Source organism: Thunnus maccoyii, chromosome 19 (genome assembly GCF_910596095.1).
Source record: "Thunnus maccoyii chromosome 19, fThuMac1.1, whole genome shotgun sequence".
In the NCBI taxonomy this organism is placed as follows: Eukaryota; Metazoa; Chordata; class Actinopteri; order Scombriformes; family Scombridae; genus Thunnus; species Thunnus maccoyii.
The window spans coordinates 29,411,839-29,435,295 of record NC_056551.1 but is presented as its reverse complement, the minus strand read 5'-3'; the positions used below and the strand labels follow the sequence as shown (position 1 = coordinate 29,435,295).

The window sequence follows — 23,457 nt, the reverse complement described above, 5'->3', positions numbered from 1 at the left end:
CCTCTTCAGTACATTCACTTCTTCTGCAGAGCAAGGCAGCAGGACAGGTGTAGTACAGGTGTAGTACAGGTGTAGTACAGGTGTAATACAGGTGTAGTACAGGTGTAGTTCAGGTATAAAACAGGTGTAGTTCAGGTGTAGTTCAGGTATAATACAGGTGTAGTTTAGGTGTAGTTCAGGTGTAGTTCAGGTATAAAACAGGTGTAGTTCAGGTATAATACAGGTGTAGTTTAGGTGTAGTTCAGGTGTAGTTCAGGTATAAAACAGGTGTAGTTCAGGTATAATACAGGTGTAGTTTAGGTGTAGTTCAGGTGTAGTTCAGGTATAATACAGGTGTAGTTTAGGTGTAGTTCAGGTATAATACAGGTGTAGTTTAGGTGTAGTTCAGGTGTAGTTCAGGTATAAAACAGGTGTAGTTCAGGTATAATACAGGTGTAGTTTAGGTGTAGTTCAGGTATAATACAGGTGTAGTTTAGGTGTAGTTCAGGTATAAAACAGGTGTAGTTCAGGTATAATACAGGTGTAGTTAAGGTATAATACAGGTGTAGTTCAGGTATAATACAGGTGTAGTTTAGGTATAATACAGGTGTAGTTCAGGTATAATACAGGTGTAGTTCAGGTATAAAACAGGTGTAGTTCAGGTATAATACAGGTGTAGTTCAGGTGTAGTTCAGTTATAACACAGGTGTAGTTCAGGTATAAAACAGGTGTAGTTCAGGTATAAAACAGGTGTAGTTCAGGTATAATACAGGTGTAGTTCAGGTATAAAACAGGTGTAGTTCAGGTATAATACAGGTGTAGTTCAGGTATAAAACAGGTGTAGTTCAGGTATAATACAGGTGTAGTTCAGGTGTAGTTCAGTTATAACACAGGTGTAGTTCAGGTATAAAACAGGTGTAGTTCAGGTATAAAACAGGTGTAGTTCAGGTATAATACAGGTGTAGTTCAGGTATAAAACAGGTGTAGTTCAGGTATAATACAGGTGTAGTTCAGGTGTAGTTTAGGTGTAGTTCAGGTGTAGTTCAGGTATAATACAGGTGTAGTTCAGGTATAATACAGGTGTAGTTCAGGTGTAGTTCAGTTATAACACAGGTGTAGTTCAGGTATAAAACAGGTGTAGTTCAGGTATAAAACAGGTGTAGTTCAGGTATAATACAGGTGTAGTTCAGGTATAAAACAGGTGTAGTTCAGGTATAAAACAGGTGTAGTTCAGGTGTAGTTTAGGTGTAGTTCAGGTGTAGTTCAGGTATAATACAGGTGTAGTTCAGGTATAATACAGGTGTAGTTCAGGTGTAGTTCAGGTATAAAACAGGTGTAGTTCAGGTGTAGTTCAGGTGTAGTTTAGGTGTAGTTCAGGTGTAGTTCACAGTACCTGCTCTGTTTTATCTGTGTGTCTTGCAGGTTGACAGCGGTGGTCGCTCTGCCGTTTTACTGCGCCAGCCTCATCGAGACCGTGCAGGTGATTACTGACTATTGATTATTGATTGTTGGTCAGTTTATTATCAATCAGACTGAAACTTTGATCAAATGTCTCGTTTTCAGTTGATTTTATTGTTGGATTGATTTTTATCTGAGAATAAAGTTGAAAGCAGACAGTTGAGTTTCAGCTGAAAGCTCCGGCGCAGTGACTAAATGGCCCTCCTGTGTTTATTTCCCATCATGCCCCTGTGCTGCACAGAGTGAGATTGTGCGTGACGACTCCTCAGCGGGTCTGTTGGATTGTGTTCGGGAAGGTCTGACTCGGCTGCTGGGCGTCGGCGCTCCTCACAGCCGCCGCCTGCTGCCGCTCAGCTGCCTGCTGCTTCCTGCGGCGCTGCACGCCGTGCTGCGCTACGCTATCTCGGCCTCCGTCCAGCGGGCGGCGCTGTGGCTGCACCAGCGGGGCAAGAAGCAACGCCATGACCCGGCCAACCCACTCGACGCATACTTCCCCGAGCTGGCGGCAGCGTGGGCGGGGTCTCTGGTGGCCGATGTCATCCTGTTCCCACTGGAGACGGCGCTGCACCGCCTCAGCCTGCAGGGCACGCGCACCATCATCGACGCCACCGACGGAGCCGTCGCCACGGGCAATGGTGGCAGCCCACTGGTGCTGCCCGTCAACACGCAGTACGACGGCTTCGCCGACTGCCTCCACGCCATCCGCCGCAAAGAGGGCAGGGCGGGTTTTTACCGCGGCTTCGGAGCACTGGCGACGCAGTATGCGCTGCATGGAGCGCTACTCGCCGCTGCCAGGACACTGCTGAGGCTGCTGCTGCTGGAGGGCAAGGCCAGTTAGAGCTGTCGCCATGGAGACGCAGCATCACCTCATCATTTAATCCACCCCTTCATCCAGCTGAGCATCACTGTCACCATGGCAACCACGTTTTAAAAACTGAACCATTCAGTTTGTAGAAAAATAATCAATAATAATAAAATATCAGCAACACGACGCGCTGAACTGAACGAAACCACGACGTGTAAAAAATATGAAATTATACAACAAACAAGCTTTCATTTGTAAATAAAACAAAATAATCTGCAGTGGAATTTAGTTTCTTCATTACTGTGAAACACAAAGAAGTCATTTGTCAGTTTGGTCAATAAACTGCTGATCAGGAAGTGATCATGTGACTAGACCACCTAGCAACCCCTTAGCAACCAGCTGGAGCTGTAGCTTTAGTGTTAGCCTAGCTTACCACGAAGACTGGAAGCAGAAGGAAACTGCTAGCGTAGCTTAGCATAAAGACTGGAAGTAGAAGGAAACTGCTAGCGTAGCTTAGCATAAAGACTGGAAGTAGAAGGAAACTGCTAGCGTAGCTTAGCATAAAGACTGGAAGTAGAAGGAAACTGCTAGCGTAGCTTAGCATAAAGACTGGAAGTAGAAGGAAACTGCTAGCGTAGCTTAGCATAAAGACTGGAAGCAGAAGGAAACTGCTAGCGTAGCTTAGCACAAAGACTGGAAGCAGAGGGAAACTGCTAGCGTAGCTTAGCATAAAGACTGGAAGCAGAGGGAAACTGCTAGCGTAGCTTAGCATAAAGACTGGAAGCAGAGGGAAACTGCTAGCGTAGCTCCACAGGTGTCGACTTTGTGTCACTTCCTGATGTCACCTGCCTTTAAACTAAATGTTGTCTGGTCCTGTGTCGCCATGGAAACGCGTCGTCACTTCCTGTTCCAGCATGAAAGCATGATGTCATTAGCCTGCTTGTGTTGAAGCTGATTGGTCGCTTGCAGTCACATGTCTGTATATTGATCCACTTTTTATTTATATAAAGTTGTAAAAATTTAAAAAGTTTATGTAGAAAAAAACTGTAGATTTAGATGAAATTATAAGTGATCAATAGATATTCAAATCAATATTTAAAATCAAACGAATGATTCAGTTAAAGTGACAGATGAAAGTAATTAAAGCTTTTTTAATTGATTTCAGCAGAAATAGCTGAGTCTGCACTTCCTGTTCGTATGTTGCTGTTTGTTGTAAATGTCACATGTTGAAACTTTGCACTCGTGATGTAAAAAATAAAGTTTTTTCTTCTGAAATAAGAAACTTGGCTGTAAATGAGTCCAGAAATAATAATCAGATCAATCATCTATCTATCTATCTATTATCTATCATCAATCGATCAGCAGTTAAACATGTGGAGCCAACAGTTGGTACAGTTGGTGATATCAGACCTGATGCATGTATGAAGCGTGTTGGATTCAACATGTGAAACAGAGCAGGAGGGTTTTTATATGAACACAGTACAACGCTGCCCTCTAGTGGACGTCCTGGTTTCCTGCTGCTCCAGACAGTAAACTAACTGATACATGATCAATTATTAAACTTACTGTATCATATCGGAGGAATGACAGGTGATGATTATGGGTATTGATTGCATGATTAGTGAGACTCAGTTTCCTCATCTAAGGGACATATTGATGGATCGAGGAATGAGACTGATGAAGATAGTGTCAGACATGGCTGGATCCTCTTCATGCTGTTCATTCTACTTCAGTTAAATACAAGAAGCTCGACTGTAAATGACCAAGAGTTCAAACAGTATATTGATCATTTGGGAGAGAAACTTACTGTAATTATTATAGAGGAGACATGTTGAAACCACATCTGGACTGTTTTATAAAGAGAATCTTTCCACATTCATACTGAATGGATTATTAGTATATTAGTCATATAATATTAGTTATAAGTTTATACATGTAAGCACAGATCATTGATCAGCTGTGACTGTTACTAGAAATCTCCTGATGGTGAATGTTATCAAATGCTGCCACACATGACAGATAATCCAGTGGGCACAGTGTTACTGGCCTTCAGTGTGGAGGGGGGGGGCAGCTCTTCTGTTATCTGGGTGTTGGCTCCGGCCCACAGTAGCCTGTGTTCCTCAATCAAGTTGCAGCAGAAACCGACTAACGTCCCCCCCCCCCCTATCTCTGTTTGACAAAGAAGCTTCATCATTGACAAGAAGTAACAGAAACCTTCAGTTAGAGTCTCTGCAGCAGCTGTTCTTTTTGGCGGGTTTGTCTGATCATGTGATTTCAGAGAAACAGAAGTGAAAGTGAAGCTGATCAGACAGACTGAGCTCAGCTTCACGCAGCTTCTCCAACCAGCAGGTAAGAACAACCGCGGCCCAGATAGCAAAAATGATATGGCCCAGATCCGGCCCAGAGCCTCCATAAGTTGTGGGCCAGATCTGTAAAACGGACCCGGGCCGGTGTCCTTTGGCACAACAGGCCAATAACGGTGCGGATCCGTTTTTTCGCTTTTGGGCCGGCACCGGGCCAGCTCCAGAACGGATGAGATTATTTTGTAGTCATTTGTCCGAGGGTGGGCCAGATCCGGTTCAGTTCTGTGGAGCCAACAGTTGGTACAGTTGGTGATATCAGACCTGATGCATGTATGAAGCGTGTTGGATTCAACATGTGAAACAGAGCAGGAGGGTTTTTATATGAACACAGTACAACGCTGCCCTCTAGTGGACGTCCTGGTTTCCTGCTGCTTGGGCCGGCACCGTGCCAGCTCCAGAACGGATGAGATTATTTTGTAGTCATTTGTCCGAGGGTGGGCCAGATCCGGTTCAGTTCTGTACTGGATCCGGCCCAGAGCTTCCATAAGTTCTGGGCCAGATCTGTAAAACGGACCCGGGCCGGCGTCCTTTCTTATCTGGGCCGGTACTCGGCCAGCTCCAGATCGGATCACTTTCTAGCCATTTTGCTCAAATATTTGCTGTATCTGAATTAGTTCTGGGCTAACCTTTATCTCTTCCATAACTAAATTCAAACTAAAAAAAAGTATCTCTGGATATAAATTTCTAGAACTATGGTTGCATCATCATAACTGGTTGTTTTAAAAAAAAAAAAAAAAAAAAAACAGAAATCATAAGTTACGACAGGAGACGCTGCTTTGTTGATCGTTCACTGTACACTCATCAGTCAAAATCTGTAATGAAGTGTACTCTACTCACGGTGGATTAACTCCAGAAAAAACTGTATGAAACGTGACATTACATCACTTGGGTTTACCTGTGCATGTTGAGTGTAAACTGAGTAAATATAAAATAGTGTAATTATGTCATATGACAATAGCATATGGCATATGAAGAAGAGACGAAGTCCTTTTAAACCCGTAATTTAGAGTGTAACAGAAGTATAAAAACTGACCTTTGACAAACCAAAGCACACTGGGAAGAACTAATGTAATTGTCAGGGACCAAGCAGTAAGGCTCAAGAACACCAGGTGTGTAGCATAAAACATTGTTATTTATTTACAATTTAATTTAATCTTAAAATTCAAATTCAAAATACAAAGATCACTAAAGAAAAGTAAAACAGCTTAATGAACTCAACCGGGTTGGCAGGAATAACAATTAACTAACAACCTTAATAGCAACAACAATACCAACATTATTCACAACCAAACTAACTGTGACCCCTACCCCCCCAAAAAACAAACAAAAAAACCCAACAAAACTTAAAATTTAACTGAATCCCAAACATATCCCCACCCATATGACCTCTCCCACTGCCTGCTGTCACTTCCACTTCCTCATGCCACTTCTTTTGCTGGATCCATGAAAAACAAAAAGTTACAACATAATTTAAAGCAAGCAAGAAATGACAGAATGTTAACCAAAATGTGTGCATACAAATTAGCAAACTGTCAAAAAATAAAGTGTGTGCTGGTGGAAAAACAAAAGGCTACAGTACAGACCAAAAGTTTGGACACACCTTCTCATTCAATGAGTTTCCTTTCTTTTCATGACTATTGACATTGTAGATTCACACTGAAGGCATCAGAACTATGAATTAACACATGTGGAAATATGTACTTAACAAAAAAGTGTAAAACAACTGAAAATACGCCTTATATTCTAGTTTCTTCAAAGTAGCCACCTTTTGCTCTGATTACTGCTTTGCACACACTCTGCATTCTCTTGATGAGCTTCAAGAGGTAGTCACCTGAAATGGTTTTCACTTCACAGGTGTGCTCTGTCAGGTTTAATAAGTGGGATTTCTTGCCTTATAAATGGGGTTGGGACCATCAGTTGTGTTGTGCAGAAGTGAGGTGGATACACAGCTGATAGTCCTACTGAATAGACTGTTAGAATTTGTATTATGGCAAGAAAAAAGCAGCTAAGTAAAGAAAAACGAGTGGCCATCATTACTTTAAGAACTGAAGGTCAGTCAGTCCGAAAAATTGGGAAAACTTTGAAAGTGTCCCCAAGTGCAGTCGCAAAAACCATCAAGCACTACAAAGAAACTGGCTCACATGAGGACCGCCCCAGGAAAGGAAGACCAAGAGTCACCTCTGCTGCGGAGGATAAGTTCATCCGAGTCACCAGCCTCAGACATCGCAGGTTAACAGCAGCTCAGATTAGAGACCAGGTCAATGCCACACAGAGTTCTAGCAGCAGACACATCTCTAGAACAACTGTTAAGAGGAGACTGTGTGAATCAGGCCTTCATGGTAGAATAGCTGCTAGGAAACCACTGCTAAGGACAGGCAACAAGCAGAAGAGACTTGTTTGGGCTAAAGAACACAAGGAATGGACATTAAACCAGTGGAAATCTGTGCTTTGGTCTGATGAGTCCAAATTTGAGATCTTTGGTTCCAACCACCGTGTCTTTGTGCGATGCAGAAAAGGTGAACGGATGGACTCTACATGCCTGGTTCCCACCGTGAAGCATGGAGGAGGAGGTGTGATGGTGTGGGGGTGCTTTGCTGCTGACACTGTTGGGGATTTATTCCAAATTGAAGGCATACTGAACCAGCATGGCTACCACAGCATCTTGCAGCGGCATGCTATTCCATCCGGTTTGCGTTTAGTTGGACCATCATTTATTTTTCAACAGGACAATGACCCCAAACACACCTCCAGGCTGTGTAAGGGCTATTTGACCAAGAAGGAGAGTGATGGGGTGCTGCGCCAGATGACCTGGCCTCCACAGTCACCGGACCTGAACCCAATCGAGATGGTTTGGGGTGAGCTGGACCGCAGAGTGAAGGCAAAAGGGCCAACAAGTGCTAAGCATCTCTGGGAACTCCTTCAAGACTGTTGGAAGACCATTTCAGGTGACTACCTCTTGAAGCTCATCAAGAGAATGCCAAGAGTGTGCGAAGCAGTAATCAAAGCAAAAGGTGGCTACTTTGAAGAAACTAGAATATAAGACATATTTTCAGTTGTTTCACACTTTTTTGTTAAGTATATAATTCCACATGTGTTAATTCATAGTTTTGATGCCTTCAGTGTGAATCTACAATTTTCATAGTCATGAAAATAAAGAAAACTCTTTGAATGAGAAGGTGTGTCCAAACTTTTGGTCTGTACTGTATATGTGTACTGTCACTACTTAAAATGTTTGTATGTTAACGGTGCTAAAAAGAAAACCACTGACACTCAGTATCGCCACAGTAATCATGAATGCAAAATATATGTAAAATATACAGTACCTTTTATGAAGTCAGCCACTGCTGCTCGGTGGAATGTTGTGATGCCTATAAACAACCAATTGTGAAGTTTAAAACACAAAACATAAGTGCTGCTGCAAAAGACTAACACAATGCTTTATCTGAAATTTACCGTGGTTAATGCCTCTTTAGCCTTGGCACGGTATTTGCGGCCACCTCCCCGGTCAGATGCCAAGTTAAACCATCTGATATCGTATGAGTCGATCTCACTGTCCGGACCACTGCTAGCAGCTTGGTTCTTCCTTACAGCCCCTGTTGAGAGAGAATGTCCATCACATTGTAAGACAGATAAGCTGTCAGCGACCGAAATTCTCCATTCTCAAACCGACTAACGTTACAAGTACAGAGGTGAGTGAACCTCTCTCTTAGCTAGTCACAAAAACTAAATGAACAACCAAATACAATATGCTTTTCAATGGTAATACATATTGCAGCGCATTACACAACTTATTACACAGCGATCAGACAATGAATTACAGTTAACTTAAGATGAAATTTTTAACTTCTTTACGTTACTTATCCAATAAGACTGCAAAACTTTAACTAACTTATAGCCTGGATTTGAAAATTACTGTAATGATGGGGAATTCAAAGCAGGAAAACAAACAAAACAAAAAAAACTTACCCTACTGATCCGCGGCACTCTGGGGGAACCTGAACCTGAAATAGAGACCGGTTGTGCTGTCAAATGATGCTGTTTCAAACTAATGTTAGCAGTTAGCCTTAAGGTTAGCCGTTAGCCTATATGCTACTGGCTACATTCCTATGAGCAGCTAACGTAACGTCAACAGATAGTAAGATGCGGATGAAAAACAAGTTGTGGGCAACATTGGTTGTAACATCACTAATAACAAACACAGAGTTGTTTATTCATTATTAATTCTAACTAACTTAGCTAGTTAAGTAAGCTAGCCCGGCTAAAAAGCTAGCCGTTGCCAATATAATATTATTAGCAAGCTTAAATGGGAAGTCAAAACCTTCTGAAATTATGTTAAGAAGCATAAAACCACTTTAAATACTGTTTTGCCACAACATTATTTGCCTTACCGTTATAAATAATTTTCCAGGGCTGGAAGAAAAGCCGCCAACGGTCTCCTGCTTCTCCTTGGTCCGGTCTTATACGACTGAAGAAAAGGAAAAAGGGAAAAAATTGCGCGCTCATTTCCACGGTTCTGGCCCATAACTACTTTGACTCTGCTGACTGATTGCGAGTCTAACTGACACACCCACTCGTCAGCCTGTATGCGGTCCGTATCTGGCACGGGGACGTAAAACCGGTGAGACTGTAACACGGATCTGCCGGTTTTGAGGCGGATCCGGTCCAGAGTCAGTTGCTATCTGGGGGCTCTGTTTCAGAAAACTGGTTTAATGAAAACTCTGAGTTTGTTCACCCTGAGATGAGGGAGAGTTACCATGGTAACTAACCTGCTCGCTGGCAGCTTTTCTTCAACAAACTGAGTTTCTCTCCGTCTCCTCTTACAGAGTTTCATGTCCTCGTTCATTAGTGGAGCTTTACTGTCTGTCAGAATCTAAAGTTGCTGCTTTTATGTGCATCAGTCAGCTGTCAGTTTGTTAGAGCAGCTGCTGACCTCTAATCTTTACTGCACATAATGTTTCATCTCAGTTTAGATTTAAACAATCAGTATGAAGCTTTAGACTCGAAGGATCAATGAATAATTTGGTCCACTGATGGAACATCATTCCTGTAATATTGTAGATTATATGTTGATATTTCTGAGCAGGATCGCGGTGCAGCTGCAGAATGTAGTTTGAAAGTGAGTTTTTTAAATAGGAGCATAATCTGAACGTGTTTTAACAGCATTTCACTGACAATATTTAAATTTACTACATTTGTTGAAGCAGCTGAAATAAAGTCACTGAATGTTGTTGAGCTGAGATACAAAACACCAAACTCATTATTACTGATCAGACTGTGAGCTACAGTCACGTCTGTGTCTTTCATCTATTTATGTTTTAAATCTTTAACTATATTTTCACCTTCAGTCGCTGCTTCCTGTGTTTCGTCCGTCAGATTAAAACTGAACAAATATATTTAAAATGCAGCTGCAGCCTGATACACAGTCAGATTCCACTTTATCATCATTAAGCTAATGTAAGTCTGATAAATGATCAATTAATGGACGACGCTGAATAAAACTTTATTGTGTTAACTTATTGACACTTTTCCCGTTTATCTTTTTTAAAGATAAATGTGCATCGTCCACATACACTGGTGTTTTGTCTAGTAAAGACTAAAACCAGTAAAGACTAAAACCAGTAAAGACTAGAACCAGTAAAGAATTAAACCAGTAAAGAATAAAACCAGTAAAGACTAGAACCAGTAAAGAATAAAACCAGTAAAGAATAAAACCAGTAAAGACTAGAACCAGTAAAGAATTAAACCAGTAAAGAATAAAACCAGTAAAGACTAAAACCAGTAAAGACTAAAAACCAGTAAAGACTAGAACCAGTAAAGAATTAAACCAGTAAAGAATTAAACCAGTAAAGACTAAAACCAGTAAAGACTAAAGACCAGTAAAGACTAAAAACCAGTAAAGACTAGAACCAGTAAAGAATAAAACCAGTAAAGAATAAAACCAGTAAAGACTAGAACCAGTAAAGACTAGAACCAGTAAAGAATTAAACCAGTAAAGAATAAAACCAGTAAAGACTAGAACCAGTTAGTTGATAGAGATAGATAGGTAGTTGTTGTTATTTCAGTCTGAACCAACAGTCAGACATCAGCGTCCATGGAGCCTCACTGCTCACATTAAAACTCTCTCCATCCAACCCCAGATAGCATACGGCAGTGGGCCACTTCAGGCAATCATACGGCACTGCTGGCCTTCTTCTAACCCATGTAAAATAACAAATATGGCCCAAATATATCAAAACAAATGTGGGCCACCTTTGGCAAAGATCTGGCCCAGTCGACAATAGTTGATGTGGGTGTAAACCAAAAGTGGCCCACATATGGTGCAGCAAATGTGGCCCGGTTATCTTAAAGCATACTGAGGCCAGTTCTGACAAAGATACGGTGCAGTGAGCACTGGCTTGACTTGATGTGAACCTAAAGTGGCCGACATATGATAAGGCAAATATGGCCTAAATACTAAACAACAGATTTGGCCCACTTCTGGCAGTTGTATGGCACAGTCAGCACTGGCTGTCATAGTGTGAGCCTAATGTGCCCACCTTTGAAATAGTAAATATGGCCCAAATATTGCTGAACATTATGGGGCCACTTTAGGTAAAGATGTGGCACAATTGGTACTGGCTTATCTGAATGTGAGTCTGAAATATCTTGAACATATCTGGGCCAGTTCTAGCAAATATACGACACAGCCCAGATAGCAAAATTGCTGTGTCCATATCCGGCCCACATACCGCATGAAATGATGGCACTTGGGCGGTCCGCTCCTGTTTGCCAGATCCGGGCCACAAGCAAACCGGGCTTGTGGGCCGGATCTGATATGGGCCACAGCAATTTTGCTATCTGGGACAGGAAGTCCCAATCCCAAACCAATCAGATGCTTCATATGTAAAAACTGTTGAATTATCAGACTGAAGCTCAACTGTTTGTATTTGAAACATGTTTCATTTTAAGATGACGAGCAGCTGATCTCAGTAAACCTTCCAGAGCTGCTAACGTTAGTCTCAACTCTGATATAGTCTCATCAGGACCGAGGAGGCTTTTTCTAACGTGACCTTTGACCTCTCAACCCTCCAGACTCAATTTACAATGACTGGAGCTCTTTATTAGGAACACCTGTGTGGTCTGATGCAACCCAACACAACAGCTCTGCCATCAGTTCTACATTCTCAGGTGTTGTTGACGTTGTCAGGAAGGTGATAATAATTCTACTTGATCTTCTGATGGTGTTTTCTTTCTCTCCACACAGAATCTGTCCTGAACATCAGCAGACTGTTAAACTCCTGCAGCTGGAAAACTTTCTGACTGAAGTTTCATTTACAATCAAAGCCAAAAGCTCAACTCGTTCAACAGACGCTCAGTTTGGAGAAACCTCCTGAAAATGGCCTCAAGTACAAAAAGAAGAAGACTGAGTAAAGAAATGCCGCCAGATTTGTCAGAATTAATGAACAAACTTACTGAACATGCTGCTTCATTCATAAGACTGTTTGATAACGATGAACCAAAGATGAGAGACATTGTAAGAAGGTTCCAGAAGATCGCTGCTGAAGTAAGAAAGAACCAGGAGACAACAGATGGAGCCAGAACAGCTGGAACTGTTGGTGGAGGAGTCGGTGTTGGAGTTGGACTCTTGGCCCTTCTAGCAGCTCCGCTCACTGGAGGGGCGAGTTTAGCAGTAGCAGCAGTAGCAACAGGAGCAGGAGCTGTTGGAGGAGCAGCTACTGTAGTTGGTGCAAACATATCAAAAATAATGACAGAGAAAGGAAGTGCAGAGAAAGTAGAAAAACTGGGAAAAGAATTCATGGAGATTGTTGAACCGCTGAAGAACAAGCTGCAGGAAATCAAGACGACGTGTGAAAAGTTGGAGCAAAGATCAACTGAAGCTCTGACTGACGACACTCTGTCAGACATGGAAGAGTTTCACATGATTCTTAGACGGGTGTCTAAACTGAAAGAGAAGAGTAAAGACATGTTGGTTACAGTTCTAGAGGGGATGGGTATAATAGGTAACCTGGTAACGCTCCTTGTAAGAGTCATCAGAGTCACTGCGACTCCTGAAGAGGATAAAAAGTTGAGAGACTCCATCCTCCAGTCAGCTGATCAGTGTCAGAAGGTCGTTGATGAGTTTGATAAGATGAAGAACGAACTCAGAAACTTCACAGAAAGTAAAGAGAAGAAATAAACAAGCTGCAGGATGAAGAAACACAAAGACTGTGATGATGAACAGTTGGTATTTTAACATTTTCAAGAGTAAAGACTAAAAACCAGTAAAGACTAGAACCAGTAAAGACTAGAACCAGTAAAGACTAGAACCAGTAAAGACTAAAACCAGTAAAGACTAGAACAAGTTAAGACTAGAACCAGTAAAGACTAGAACCAGTAAAGACTAGAACCAGTAAAGGATGGATGATGAATCATCCTTCTTCTTCTTCTTCTGCTGCTTTTATCTCTGCAGTCGTGATTTTTGAGGGAAGCTGCATCTTTCTGTCGTCTGAATTGATCAGAAACTGTAAAAATTTGTAAAATATGTTTGTGGATTTATCAAACCAGTGTTTAATGTTACTGTGTTTTACAACCATTCATTAGTTTGATATGATGGAAATTCAATCTCTGCTTCACATATTATTGCATTTGATTTATTTGATATTAAACAGTGTGAGTGTTTGATTTAGCTGAAGTTTGATTACTATGATAATGTTTCCTTAATAGATTTAATTACAGATTAGCAAATACAGGATTATTGATTTTATTCTGTATTTTATGTGGTTAATCAATAATGCAGTCTCTAAATGTTCTCAGTGTTTCGTGATGTGTTGACGACATTGACGACAGAATGAGTGAATGTTTAATTTGCAGATAAAGTTGGAAACCAGTTTACTGTCCACACAAAGGAATTAATCAATAATCAATGAGGTCCCTCAAAAGATCATCAAAGGATCCTCTTCCTCCAAAAACACCTGCTAGACTCTAAGAAGCTTCTTCTTCTTCTTCTTCTTCTTCTTCTTCTTCTTCTTCTTCTGTGCTTTTCAGGCTTTGTTGTTGTTTTTTATGACTGAGAGCTGAAAACTCCAGAAAGAGACTCAACTAAAAAACAAAAGACAGCAAAGATGCTTCAAACCGTCTGACTGTTGAATAATCTGTTATTTTAATCTGTTATTCTTATCGTAGTTAAACTTTTTAAAGACTCTTGTGATTAGTTTAGAGCTCCATGTGTCCGACTGTGCAGCCTGACAGTGAACGCACCGAGACTGAGACTCAGAAGGGAAACATCCACCTCGCTTCTGTCTCAGAGTCGATACAACAACTCTTCAAAATCACATTTTATTGGCTCTAGTTAGAGTCTTGGCCCCTCACTGTGTTTTTGACTCGTTTTTGATAACATTCATTTATTTTAGTTGTATATATGTACAGTATATATATATATATGTGTGTGTGTGTATATGCTTACTGGTTCCCAGTCATCCCTGTTCCTCGGTAGTTAAAGTCGTTGTATTTGTTCCTTTATATCACAGATGGAGATCACTGTAATCATGACTTTCACATATAATTCATTTAATTATTCTTCCTCCTAATTATTAATAATTAATGAATGGACGGAGGTGGTGCCTCTATAATTTTACCAGTGCATCTTATTAATCTGCAGGTGTCGTGTTATTCCTCCATATAACCCAAAACTAAACAGACTGCTGATAGATATCAGAGAAGCAGCTCCATAAATAAACAGAAAACTTTCCTGATAGAACTTCTTTCTGCACTGCTGCTGCTTTTAAAATGTTGTATTTTACTTACTTTACTTTTTATTATTATTATCAAGTGGTTTTTATTTTCCATATTATTACATTTATGTTTTAACATTTTATGTCTATTTTCATGCAAAACACTCTGAGCTGTTCCTTGTATGCAAGTTTCTATACAAATAAATAAATATTAGAATAAATAAATTCTCACTCATCACTTACAGAAGTTAAAGCATCTTATAGACAAAGCTGGCTGGTCATTAACAAACAGAAGGCAGCAGAGTTGTATGTTGTTTATTTATAATTATATAATTAAAGTTAATATTGTCCAGCATCTGATATTTGGATCATTGGCAGCCTCATCCTCAGAAACTCTGTGTTGATGTTTTGATAGAAACACATTGATCTGTCAGTGAGAATCCTCCAATGGTTCCATCTATACATTTATTTTATTATTGATTCTTCAGCAGTGTAACTATTCAGGTTTTGTGTCACATACATGTTTAAATCATCTAAATGCTCCACCTGTAATCATGTTCTGGGACTTTTTGCAGTAACACTGTTACATTTCTGTTAAAAGTCACTAAGAAACTGCACACAGAAATACTCGTGTTGAATAGTGAACTGCTGCAATTATATCTGTGATGCACAATGCAAATGGTTTTCTTTCAGACAGGACAGTAGAACAAAATAAGTTGTTTACTCTTAATGACATAAACTGTTTCCTCTTTTACCAATCCTCCTTTGCAATATTTAAAACTGATCTGCTGACCAAACAGCAAAAAACATGTTGCGTAGACTGATGTTTACTGACCAATGGCACCAGGAAGCTGATGAAAGGAGGCTGAATTAGTTTGATATGGTCCAATGTTCTTGTTTTAGTTCAGATTCTTGCTGCAGCATTTTGAACCATCTGAAGACTTTTAGTGCCAGCAGATGTCAGACATGAAAACACAACATTACAGTAATCAAGTCTGCATGAAACAAATGTATTTATTAGAGTCTCTGTGTCGGCCATGAACAGGAAAGACTGAATTTTATTAATGTTACATGAGTGTAAAGAGGCAGTCGTAGTGATTTCTTGAATGTGTTTATCAGAGGAGAGGCTGGGATCAAACTAACACCAAGATTCTTGGCTGCCAGACTTTGTTAAATCACACAGTGGTCGAGTGTTACTGTGACTTAAACAAATGATGCTTCAGGAGATATCCAGCAATGGAAATACAACTGATATACAAACAGCCCCATAAGCACAAATATACACATTTAAATGTTCAGTCTTAATATTTTTCACTCATCAGTCAAACACTAATGTGAGGTCATTTGAAGGAGCACATGTCAGTGGAGTGAAGTGTTCAACTGTCTGATATCTGATACATGAACAATAAAACTATTTGAAATGTTTGACTGTTGGACTCTGGTTTAATATTTAACTCAAAGTCAAAGTGTAATATTCTCCGTCCTTCTGTGTGGTTTTCTTATCTGATGCTCTAGTTTTGTATGTTTGCTCCAGAAGGTGTGTTTATTAGTGAAAATGAGCTTTAGTTAAGATTTAAAGGTGGTGTGATGCTGCCAACGCCTTCATTAACCCGTCCGCTCTGCTGTCAGCGGCAAGAAAACATCCAGCACACAAAAATACACAACTCTTCATAAAAACTTTAAATCGACACATCAGGATTGTCTTTATATTTTTGGTTTCATTTATTCTTTGCATGAATCCATCAGAATACTGTTAGTTATCTGCTAACATAGCTGGAGTCCTTATTTCCATACAGTAACTCACATGTTGCATAAAGAGATAACATCAGCAGAGCAGACGGTCGCACTGAGCCTGACAGCATCCTGCTCCTCAACACAAGAGCCTCAGACTGTTAGTCCAGCTTTATTCACATGTATGAAAACATCCAATGTCGTCTATCAACACACGCAAAGGGAAACAGTTTTACTGCTCATATTACTACAAACATAAGAGCCGAGCTGTAATAAAGCAGAATCATCCTTCAACTAAACTGCTGAGGTAGATTTGATGAGATGAACTCTGAACTCTGATAAGAAGAAACTCCACTCCTTGTTTGATTTCTTTAGAGACCAGGAATGAAATCCCTCCCTTTCCCTGAAGCCACATGACCAGAGAGAATGGCTGATTGGTTGATAGGACACAGTGGGCATCCCCTCTGCTGATTGGTCATAGAGTGGAAGAAATTTTGAACAGTGCAGACTGATCGTGCTCAGTGCTGATCTGCCTGCTCAACCTGACACAGCTTCTCCAAACAAACAGGTGAGAACAAACTCGACATTTCATAAAACACAGCAGCAGAGATCCTGAAATCAAACTGTTAATAATATCTTTAACCTGTTAAGAGCTTAATAACAGACTCAGAGGATTCAGATCAGACTAGAACTTTGTAAGTGTAAAGAAAGTAGAAGAACTGGGAAAATAATTCACAGAGTTTGTTGAACCGCTGAAGAACAACCTGCAAGAAATAAAGACGACATGTGAAAAGTTGGAGCAAAGATCAGCTGAAGCTCAAGCTGACGACACTCTGTCAGACGTGAAGGGTTTCAGATGATTCTTAGACGGGTGTCTGAGGTGGGACGGAGGATTGATGATACTTTGATTGTAGCTGCAACAGTGACAGAGACGCTTGCTAACCTGAGTCACTGGCCCTGTTCACACCTGCTATTAACATGCGTCCTGAGTGACCACTTGTGATTAGATCTCACTTCCCTGTTCTATATTCAAATAAACACAGACATCATTTCTGTTTGCAAAGACCAAATTGTTGTTTTTACCCGACAGGGGGACCAGGGGTCCATCTATCCTCCGTCCAAATCTGTGATCGACTTGTTTGAACAGGATAAACATATAACGCATTGCGCCTCTTCACGACAATCAAATGACCATCCTGTTGATTTGCTGTAGCGCCGCTTCTGAACATATATGAGTGAAAAAGTAGAGAGTTATATGCAGCTGCGTCTCTCCATTAAGAGAGACACTATGAACATTTACGCATGAAGCACAGCAGCATAACTTCATTGATTATTTAAATCTCAGACACACCGACGGGATCTCATGTTAATTAATGTTCTAATCAGCTGTTACACAAACACAGTCCAGGTTCATACAGTGAAGTAAAGCAGCGTCCTCCTGATAAATCTGAGCTCATTATGTGAAGCAGCAAAACTAAAACCTGCAGTTATAAACCTGACAGGACAGATGAAACTATCCAGCAGCTTCTGAAATATTATTTTAGACAAACAAGCGGAAAACAAGTTATTTTCTGGTTTTGGTTTAATTTCTGTTCTAATTGTCGATTTGAAGATTAAAACCAGTTAGAGGAACAGAAAAACAGGAAAAAATGAGAGGTGGGTTACGTTCTTTTCATTCACATGAAAAACAAAATAATACATTTCTTTATCCTGTTATCAAACAAGTAAAACAGCTTTAGATCCAGGAGGCAGAAATGTCCTTCCTGTGTCTAGTCTGCAGGAAAATTGAGAAGGTCAGTTGAATAGGCGCTCCCAGGATGCATTGCGTTACATTCTCAGGTGTTGTTGACATTGTCAGGAAGGTGATAATAATTCTACTTGATCTTCTGATGGTGTTTTCTTTCTCTCCACACAGAATCTGTCCTGAACATCAGCAGACTGTTAAACTCCTGCAGCTGGAAAACTTTCTGACTGAAGTTTCATTTACAATCAAAGCCAAAAGCTCAACTCGTTCAACAGACGCTCAGTTTGGAGGAAGTTTCCTGAAAATGGCCTCAAGTACAGAAGAATTGTCTGATTTGTCAAAATTAATGAACAAACTTACTGAACGTGCTCGTTCATTCAAAACACAGTTTGACAAGAATGAACGTAGGATGAGACAGATTGTAAGAGAGTATCAGAAGATCGCTGATGAGGTAAGAGAGATGCAGGCAACAACCGAGACAGTCAGAAAAGTTGGACTTATTGCTGTAGGAGTCGGAGCCGGATTCTGTATCCTTGCAGCTCCGTTCACTGGAGGGTTGAGCTTAGTGGGAGCAGCAGTAGCAGCAGAAGTAGGAGAAACAGTAGCAGCAGTAGCAGCAGGAGGAGCAGCTACTGTAGTTGGTGCAAACATTGCACAAACAATGAAAGAGAATGGAAGTGCAAAGAAAGTAAAAGAACTAGTAACAGAATTCATGAAGATTATTGAAGCAATGAAGAACAACACGCAAGAAATAAATATGACGTGTGAAAAGTTGGAGCAAAGATCAGTTGCAGCTCTGGCTGACAACACTCTGTCAAATGTGGGACAGTTTCAGATGACTCTTAAAAAAGTGTCTAACCTGGGAAGGAAGACTGTGACAGTTTTGACTTTAGCTGTAACAGTGATAGACTTTCTGGACAAACTGATGACATTCTTTGGCAAAGTCTTCAGAGTCACTGCGACTCCTGAAGAGGATCAAAGGTTGAGAGACTCCATCCTCCAGTCAGCTGATCAGTGTCAGACGATCGTTGATGAGTTTGATAAGATGAAGAACGAACTCAGAAACTTCACAGGAAGTAAAGAGAAGAAATAAACAAGCTGCAGGATGAAGAAACACAAAGACTGTGATGATGAACAGTTGGTATTTTAACATTTTCACTGGTGTTTAGTGTTTTAAATGTTCAGTCTTTGTGTTTTTCACTAATCAAACATTAATGAGGTTATTTGAAGGAACACGTGTCAGTGCAGTGATGAGATGTTCTCTATAGAATAATAAATATCTTGTATTATCTCCACTAACATCTTTTATTTTATCATCAGTAGATTTGCATTGTTAAAGTCACAGTGAAACTGTACCAATACTAACATGATTACTTTTCAATTCAATTCAGTTTTATTTATATAGCGCCAAATCACAACAAAAGTCATCTCAGGGCACTTTTACATGGAGCAGGTCAAGACCGAACTCTTTAATTACTTTAATTAATTATGTCTGTAGGATAATGAACGCAGGAATATAAGAAGGAAAACATTATGATTCCTTTTGTACCCAACAGTCTGTCTGTGTGTGACCTCTGACCTAATGTGTAAAATATGTTTGTGGATTTATCAAACCAGTGTTTAATGTTACTGTGTTTTACAACCATTCATTAGTTTGATATGATGGAAATTCAATCTCTGCTTCACATATTATTGCATTTGATTTATTTGATATTAAACAGTGTGAGTGTTTGATTTAGCTGAAGTTTGATTACTATGATAATGTTTCCTTAATAGATTTAATTACAGATTAGAAAATACAGGTTTATTGATTTTATTCTGTATTTTATGTGGTTAATCAATAATGCAGTCTCTAAATGTTCTCAGTGTTTCGTGATGTGTTGACGACATTGACGACAGAATGAGTGAGTCTAGTTAGAGTCTTGGCCCCTCACTGTGTTTTTGACTCGTTTTTGATAACATTCATTTATTTTAGTTGTATATATGTACAGTATATATATATATATATGTGTGTGTATATGCTTACTGGTTCCCAGTCATCCCTGTTCCTCGGTAGTTAAAGTCGTTGTATTTGTTCCTTTATATCACAGATGGAGATCACTGTAATCATGACTTTCACATATAATTCATTTAATTATTCTTCCTCCTAATTATTAATAATTAATGAATGGACGGAGGTGGTGCCTCTATAATTTTACCAGTGCATCTTATTAATCTGCAGGTGTCGTGTTATTCCTCCATATAACCCAAAACTAAACAGACTGCTGATAGATATCAGAGAAGCAGCTCCATAAATAAACAGAAAACTTTCCTGATAGAACTTCTTTCTGCACTGCTGCTGCTTTTAAAATGTTGTATTTTACTTACTTTACTTTTTATTATTATTATCAAGTGGTTTTTATTTTCCATATTATTACATTTATGTTTTAACATTTTATGTCTATTTTCATGTAAAACACTCTGAGCTGTTCCTTGTATGCAAGTTTCTATACAAATAAATAAATATTAGAATAAATAAATTCTCACTCATCACTTACAGAAGTTAAAGCATCTTATAGACAAAGCTGGCTGGTCATTAACAAACAGAAGGCAGCAGAGTTGTATGTTGTTTATTTATAAGGCTCTAATGCAACAACTGGCTCATTACCTCTGATCTCTGCTTCCATATAAATACTGTATTTATAATGTCAGAGTCACAGGATGTTCACACCTAACTAATAGAAAAATCACACTTTGTACTCTAGTGCACCACACTTCATACACTTTGAATGAACTCACATTGTAGAACCTTGAACATGTAATCACCGTGCACATATGCTCACTATTGTTTTTCTTCCCACTGTCTGGTATGAAGTAGGGAGCAGCTTCAGCTTGAACATGTGATAGTTCCTCTTGACAGGTTGACAGCTTTGATGACACCCGGCACACATATCACACATACACATCCTGACACTGCCTCCCTCACTCCTTTTGAATAAAATGCATGTACACTTTGTAACTGACATCAGTCTGCAGTTACACTCTGTTGTGACTGTATACTGACCCCTTGCAAGGTTCTCATTAAAAGACAAAAGACTTTTGTCAGTTTTTTATTTTCAGATTTCCACCACACACTGAACCTGGAAAAAGTGGCTTCAAATACTCTGCTGCGTACGAGTGGAATGAGCCAGAAAAAATGAAGTTAGACTCTCTAATTTCTCATGAACATTTTTAAAAGACTTTACAATACACTTTGCTGTTTGTCAGGACAGAACACACACTGACTGACTGACTGACTGAGGGTTAGAGGTCAGAGGATGTCTCAGGATCATTCAGATCATCTCCAGTATCAGCCATGCAGGTGGAAATATCATTAGAGTGAAGTTATCATCTGCAGGGGAACATGATGAGACACATCTCACAAGGTTCAGATACAAAGGCAGAAAACAGGATTACATCAGTTCCAGTTCAGCCCCCCGTGATATTTTTTTTAGGGTTTTTTGACCATTTTCATCAATTCTCGACTGGTCAAAAATGTTTAAATTTTGCACCAAATCTGTGTAACAAATGATATCAACACAAAAACTGCTGCAACATCTTATGAGACATAACTGAGCAGGTGAACGTCCTTCATTTACTGTCATCATAATGTTCTGAGCTCTTATACACTACACATGAATCTACATTATTAGTTTAAATCATCAATACTTTTTTCTTCATTCATTTTTCATTAAAGTCGATCGATTGCGTCCCCACATTCACAATGTACCTAAAACGCCAGGCACTAGGACCTGGGAGAGGCTGCTGCTGCTCTAATCCAGCGTTTCCATTGGCTGTGCTGCCCGCTCAGACCCCCCCGTAGAGACTGTAACAGTAGTCAGAAACCACTGAAGTGACAAGATGTTGGTGAAGACTTTACCGAGATAAACATAATATACAGAGTGAAGATAACAAGCTCCAATATGAATTTGTGGCAAATGATGGTCAATGTAGCGAGCTATCAAGTTGTTACTCGTTTGTTTCTTGCTTAACGTTAGTTAACTTTAGGTTTAAGTGAGGACAAGAGGATAGGCTATATAACACTAACGTTATACAGTGGAAACCGCTTATATGGATCAAACAGCTCAGGACAGAATCAGTCCTATACAAATGCTGTTTAAATAATTTGCTGATAGTAATCAAATAGTCTGCTTACAGTGTTCATTTTGTGTCTTTTCATACATGAAAACATGGGGTAAAAAATTAAAATTACAGTAGCTCTTTTTATTTTTTACCTTACTCGCATGATACACATATGATATTGTAATTAGAGGCTGTGGCACCGTTATCAGTGGTGCGGAGGTGCAGGGTGTGGGTGTGTTTATTTGTAACCACCGTGAAATAATCAAAAAATGTTTTCTTCCTCTCATTCACAGCTTTCACGCTACCACTGCTCGCTCTCCCCATCCACTAGCTTGCTTGACCACTGCTTCTCTCTCTCTCAACTTAAAATGAGTCAGCAGCGAAACACACGTCTGAAACAGTAAATAGCAAAGCTGCCATTTCATTACTTTTTTATTTGTGTAATTAACTAAATAAATGTCAATTAGATGGTAATCTGCATGAGAAATAAAGAAAAAGAAAAAAAATCGGTTATGATTATCATCCAATCCGCTCATAGTAATTAATTTGACCCAGACAGACGTGATCACTATAAGCTGTTTCCACTGTACTAACTAGCTGACGAGCCAGCCGGCCAAAGTGTGAACGAGTGAAAGAGACATAAATAATGTTACTGACAGCACTTTACATACTCTCCTTTTATATGCATCTTAAGTATTTCAAAACAATCATATCAGTAGACATAGATTATTGTTTATAATCAGTTAATGTCAGTGAAAAGGTCACATTGTGTTGATCATAACGCAATTTTATATTTTATATCCTTCAATTCCTCAACATGTAGATGGATAAACGACATTTCTTCAAAAAGGCGGCAGCTCCGCTGAAGGCCAGTTCAGACAAATACAAATTTAAACTGGTTGATCACTCATTGAGCTTTGAGTTCTTGCAAATCTGAGTTTAATTAAATAACATGTTACTGAAAACAGGCGAGGAGAGGAAGACGAGGAAGATGAGGAGACTGACGGGGATGAAGGAGCAGGTCTGATGGAGGTTAGTGATCAAGAAGAAAGTGAGTGGGACTTGTTTAAGCTTTCAGTTAAAATTAATATTGAATTTTATGACATAGGCCTATTACTCACACTAGGAATAAACTAGCCTGAATGATTTTATGACATTTTTAGTTTTAGAGGTTCAGTCTGTGTTTGGATAACATACTGAGGACCTGCAACTTATCTAAGACAGAGGAGATAACATTCATTGACTTCAGTACCTTTGCTTGATCTGTGCCTGTTGTAAGTGGATGGAAAGTATTTAAGTCATATTAGATCTGTGCTGAATACAAACTATGAAGAGACAGATCTATTGTGTTGATTTTACACCTGTTGCTACTCTAAAAATTCATGACAAACAGACATTTTGTTGCCATTTAAAATAAAAAAAAAAGCCCCCCCAACCATAAATCTCTGGTGATGCCCTGGACTAACCCAAACACAATGTTTATTACAGGTTTATTTACAGAAAAACTGCTGCAGTAACGTATGAGACAGCTGCAGCTCTAATTAATCTTCAGGTTTCCGGGTTTGA

General features: G+C 39.7%; 4 protein-coding genes and 1 long non-coding RNA gene across 5 annotated transcripts in view; 4 read left to right on the top strand and 1 right to left on the bottom strand.

Moving 5' to 3' along the window:
• slc25a46 (solute carrier family 25 member 46) overlaps nt 1-2,755 on the top strand; it is an 8,229-nt gene extending 5,474 nt beyond the window's left edge. The window contains exons 7-8 of the mRNA XM_042394924.1: nt 1,402-1,459; nt 1,679-2,755. Coding sequence (XP_042250858.1) covers nt 1,402-1,459; nt 1,679-2,275 — 655 coding nt within the window. The 3' untranslated portion in view covers nt 2,276-2,755. The remainder of the gene's footprint in view (nt 1-1,401; nt 1,460-1,678) is intronic.
• The window catches only part of LOC121886186 (NACHT, LRR and PYD domains-containing protein 12-like), a 281,314-nt gene that overhangs the window by 53,066 nt on the left and 204,791 nt on the right, over nt 1-23,457 (top strand). The window lies entirely within an intron of this gene.
• On the top strand, nt 2,967-14,419 carry LOC121885454. Its single transcript, XM_042394942.1, has 2 exons — nt 2,967-4,591; nt 11,849-14,419. The coding sequence occupies exon 2, from the start codon at nt 11,981-11,983 to the stop codon at nt 12,779-12,781; it is 801 nt and encodes a 266-aa protein (XP_042250876.1). The 5' UTR covers nt 2,967-4,591; nt 11,849-11,980; the 3' UTR covers nt 12,782-14,419.
• LOC121885468 lies at nt 5,824-9,319 on the bottom strand. Its single transcript, XR_006092557.1, has 5 exons — nt 8,994-9,319; nt 8,572-8,606; nt 8,059-8,198; nt 7,929-7,973; nt 5,824-6,040 (listed from the first exon to the last, which is right to left on the bottom strand). It is a non-coding gene; the product is annotated as an uncharacterized LOC121885468 (long non-coding RNA).
• LOC121885456 lies at nt 16,233-19,085 on the top strand. The gene is made up of 2 exons (XM_042394944.1): nt 16,233-16,614; nt 17,962-19,085. The coding sequence occupies exon 2, from the start codon at nt 18,095-18,097 to the stop codon at nt 18,881-18,883; it is 789 nt and encodes a 262-aa protein (XP_042250878.1). The 5' UTR covers nt 16,233-16,614; nt 17,962-18,094; the 3' UTR covers nt 18,884-19,085.

Excerpts from the sequence above, each read along its gene's own strand:
- LOC121885454 (XM_042394942.1), top strand. The coding sequence starts at position 11,981 with ATGGCCTCAAGTACAAAAAGAAGAAGACTGAGTAAAGAAATGCCGCCA.
- LOC121885456 (XM_042394944.1), top strand. The coding sequence starts at position 18,095 with ATGGCCTCAAGTACAGAAGAATTGTCTGATTTGTCAAAATTAATGAAC.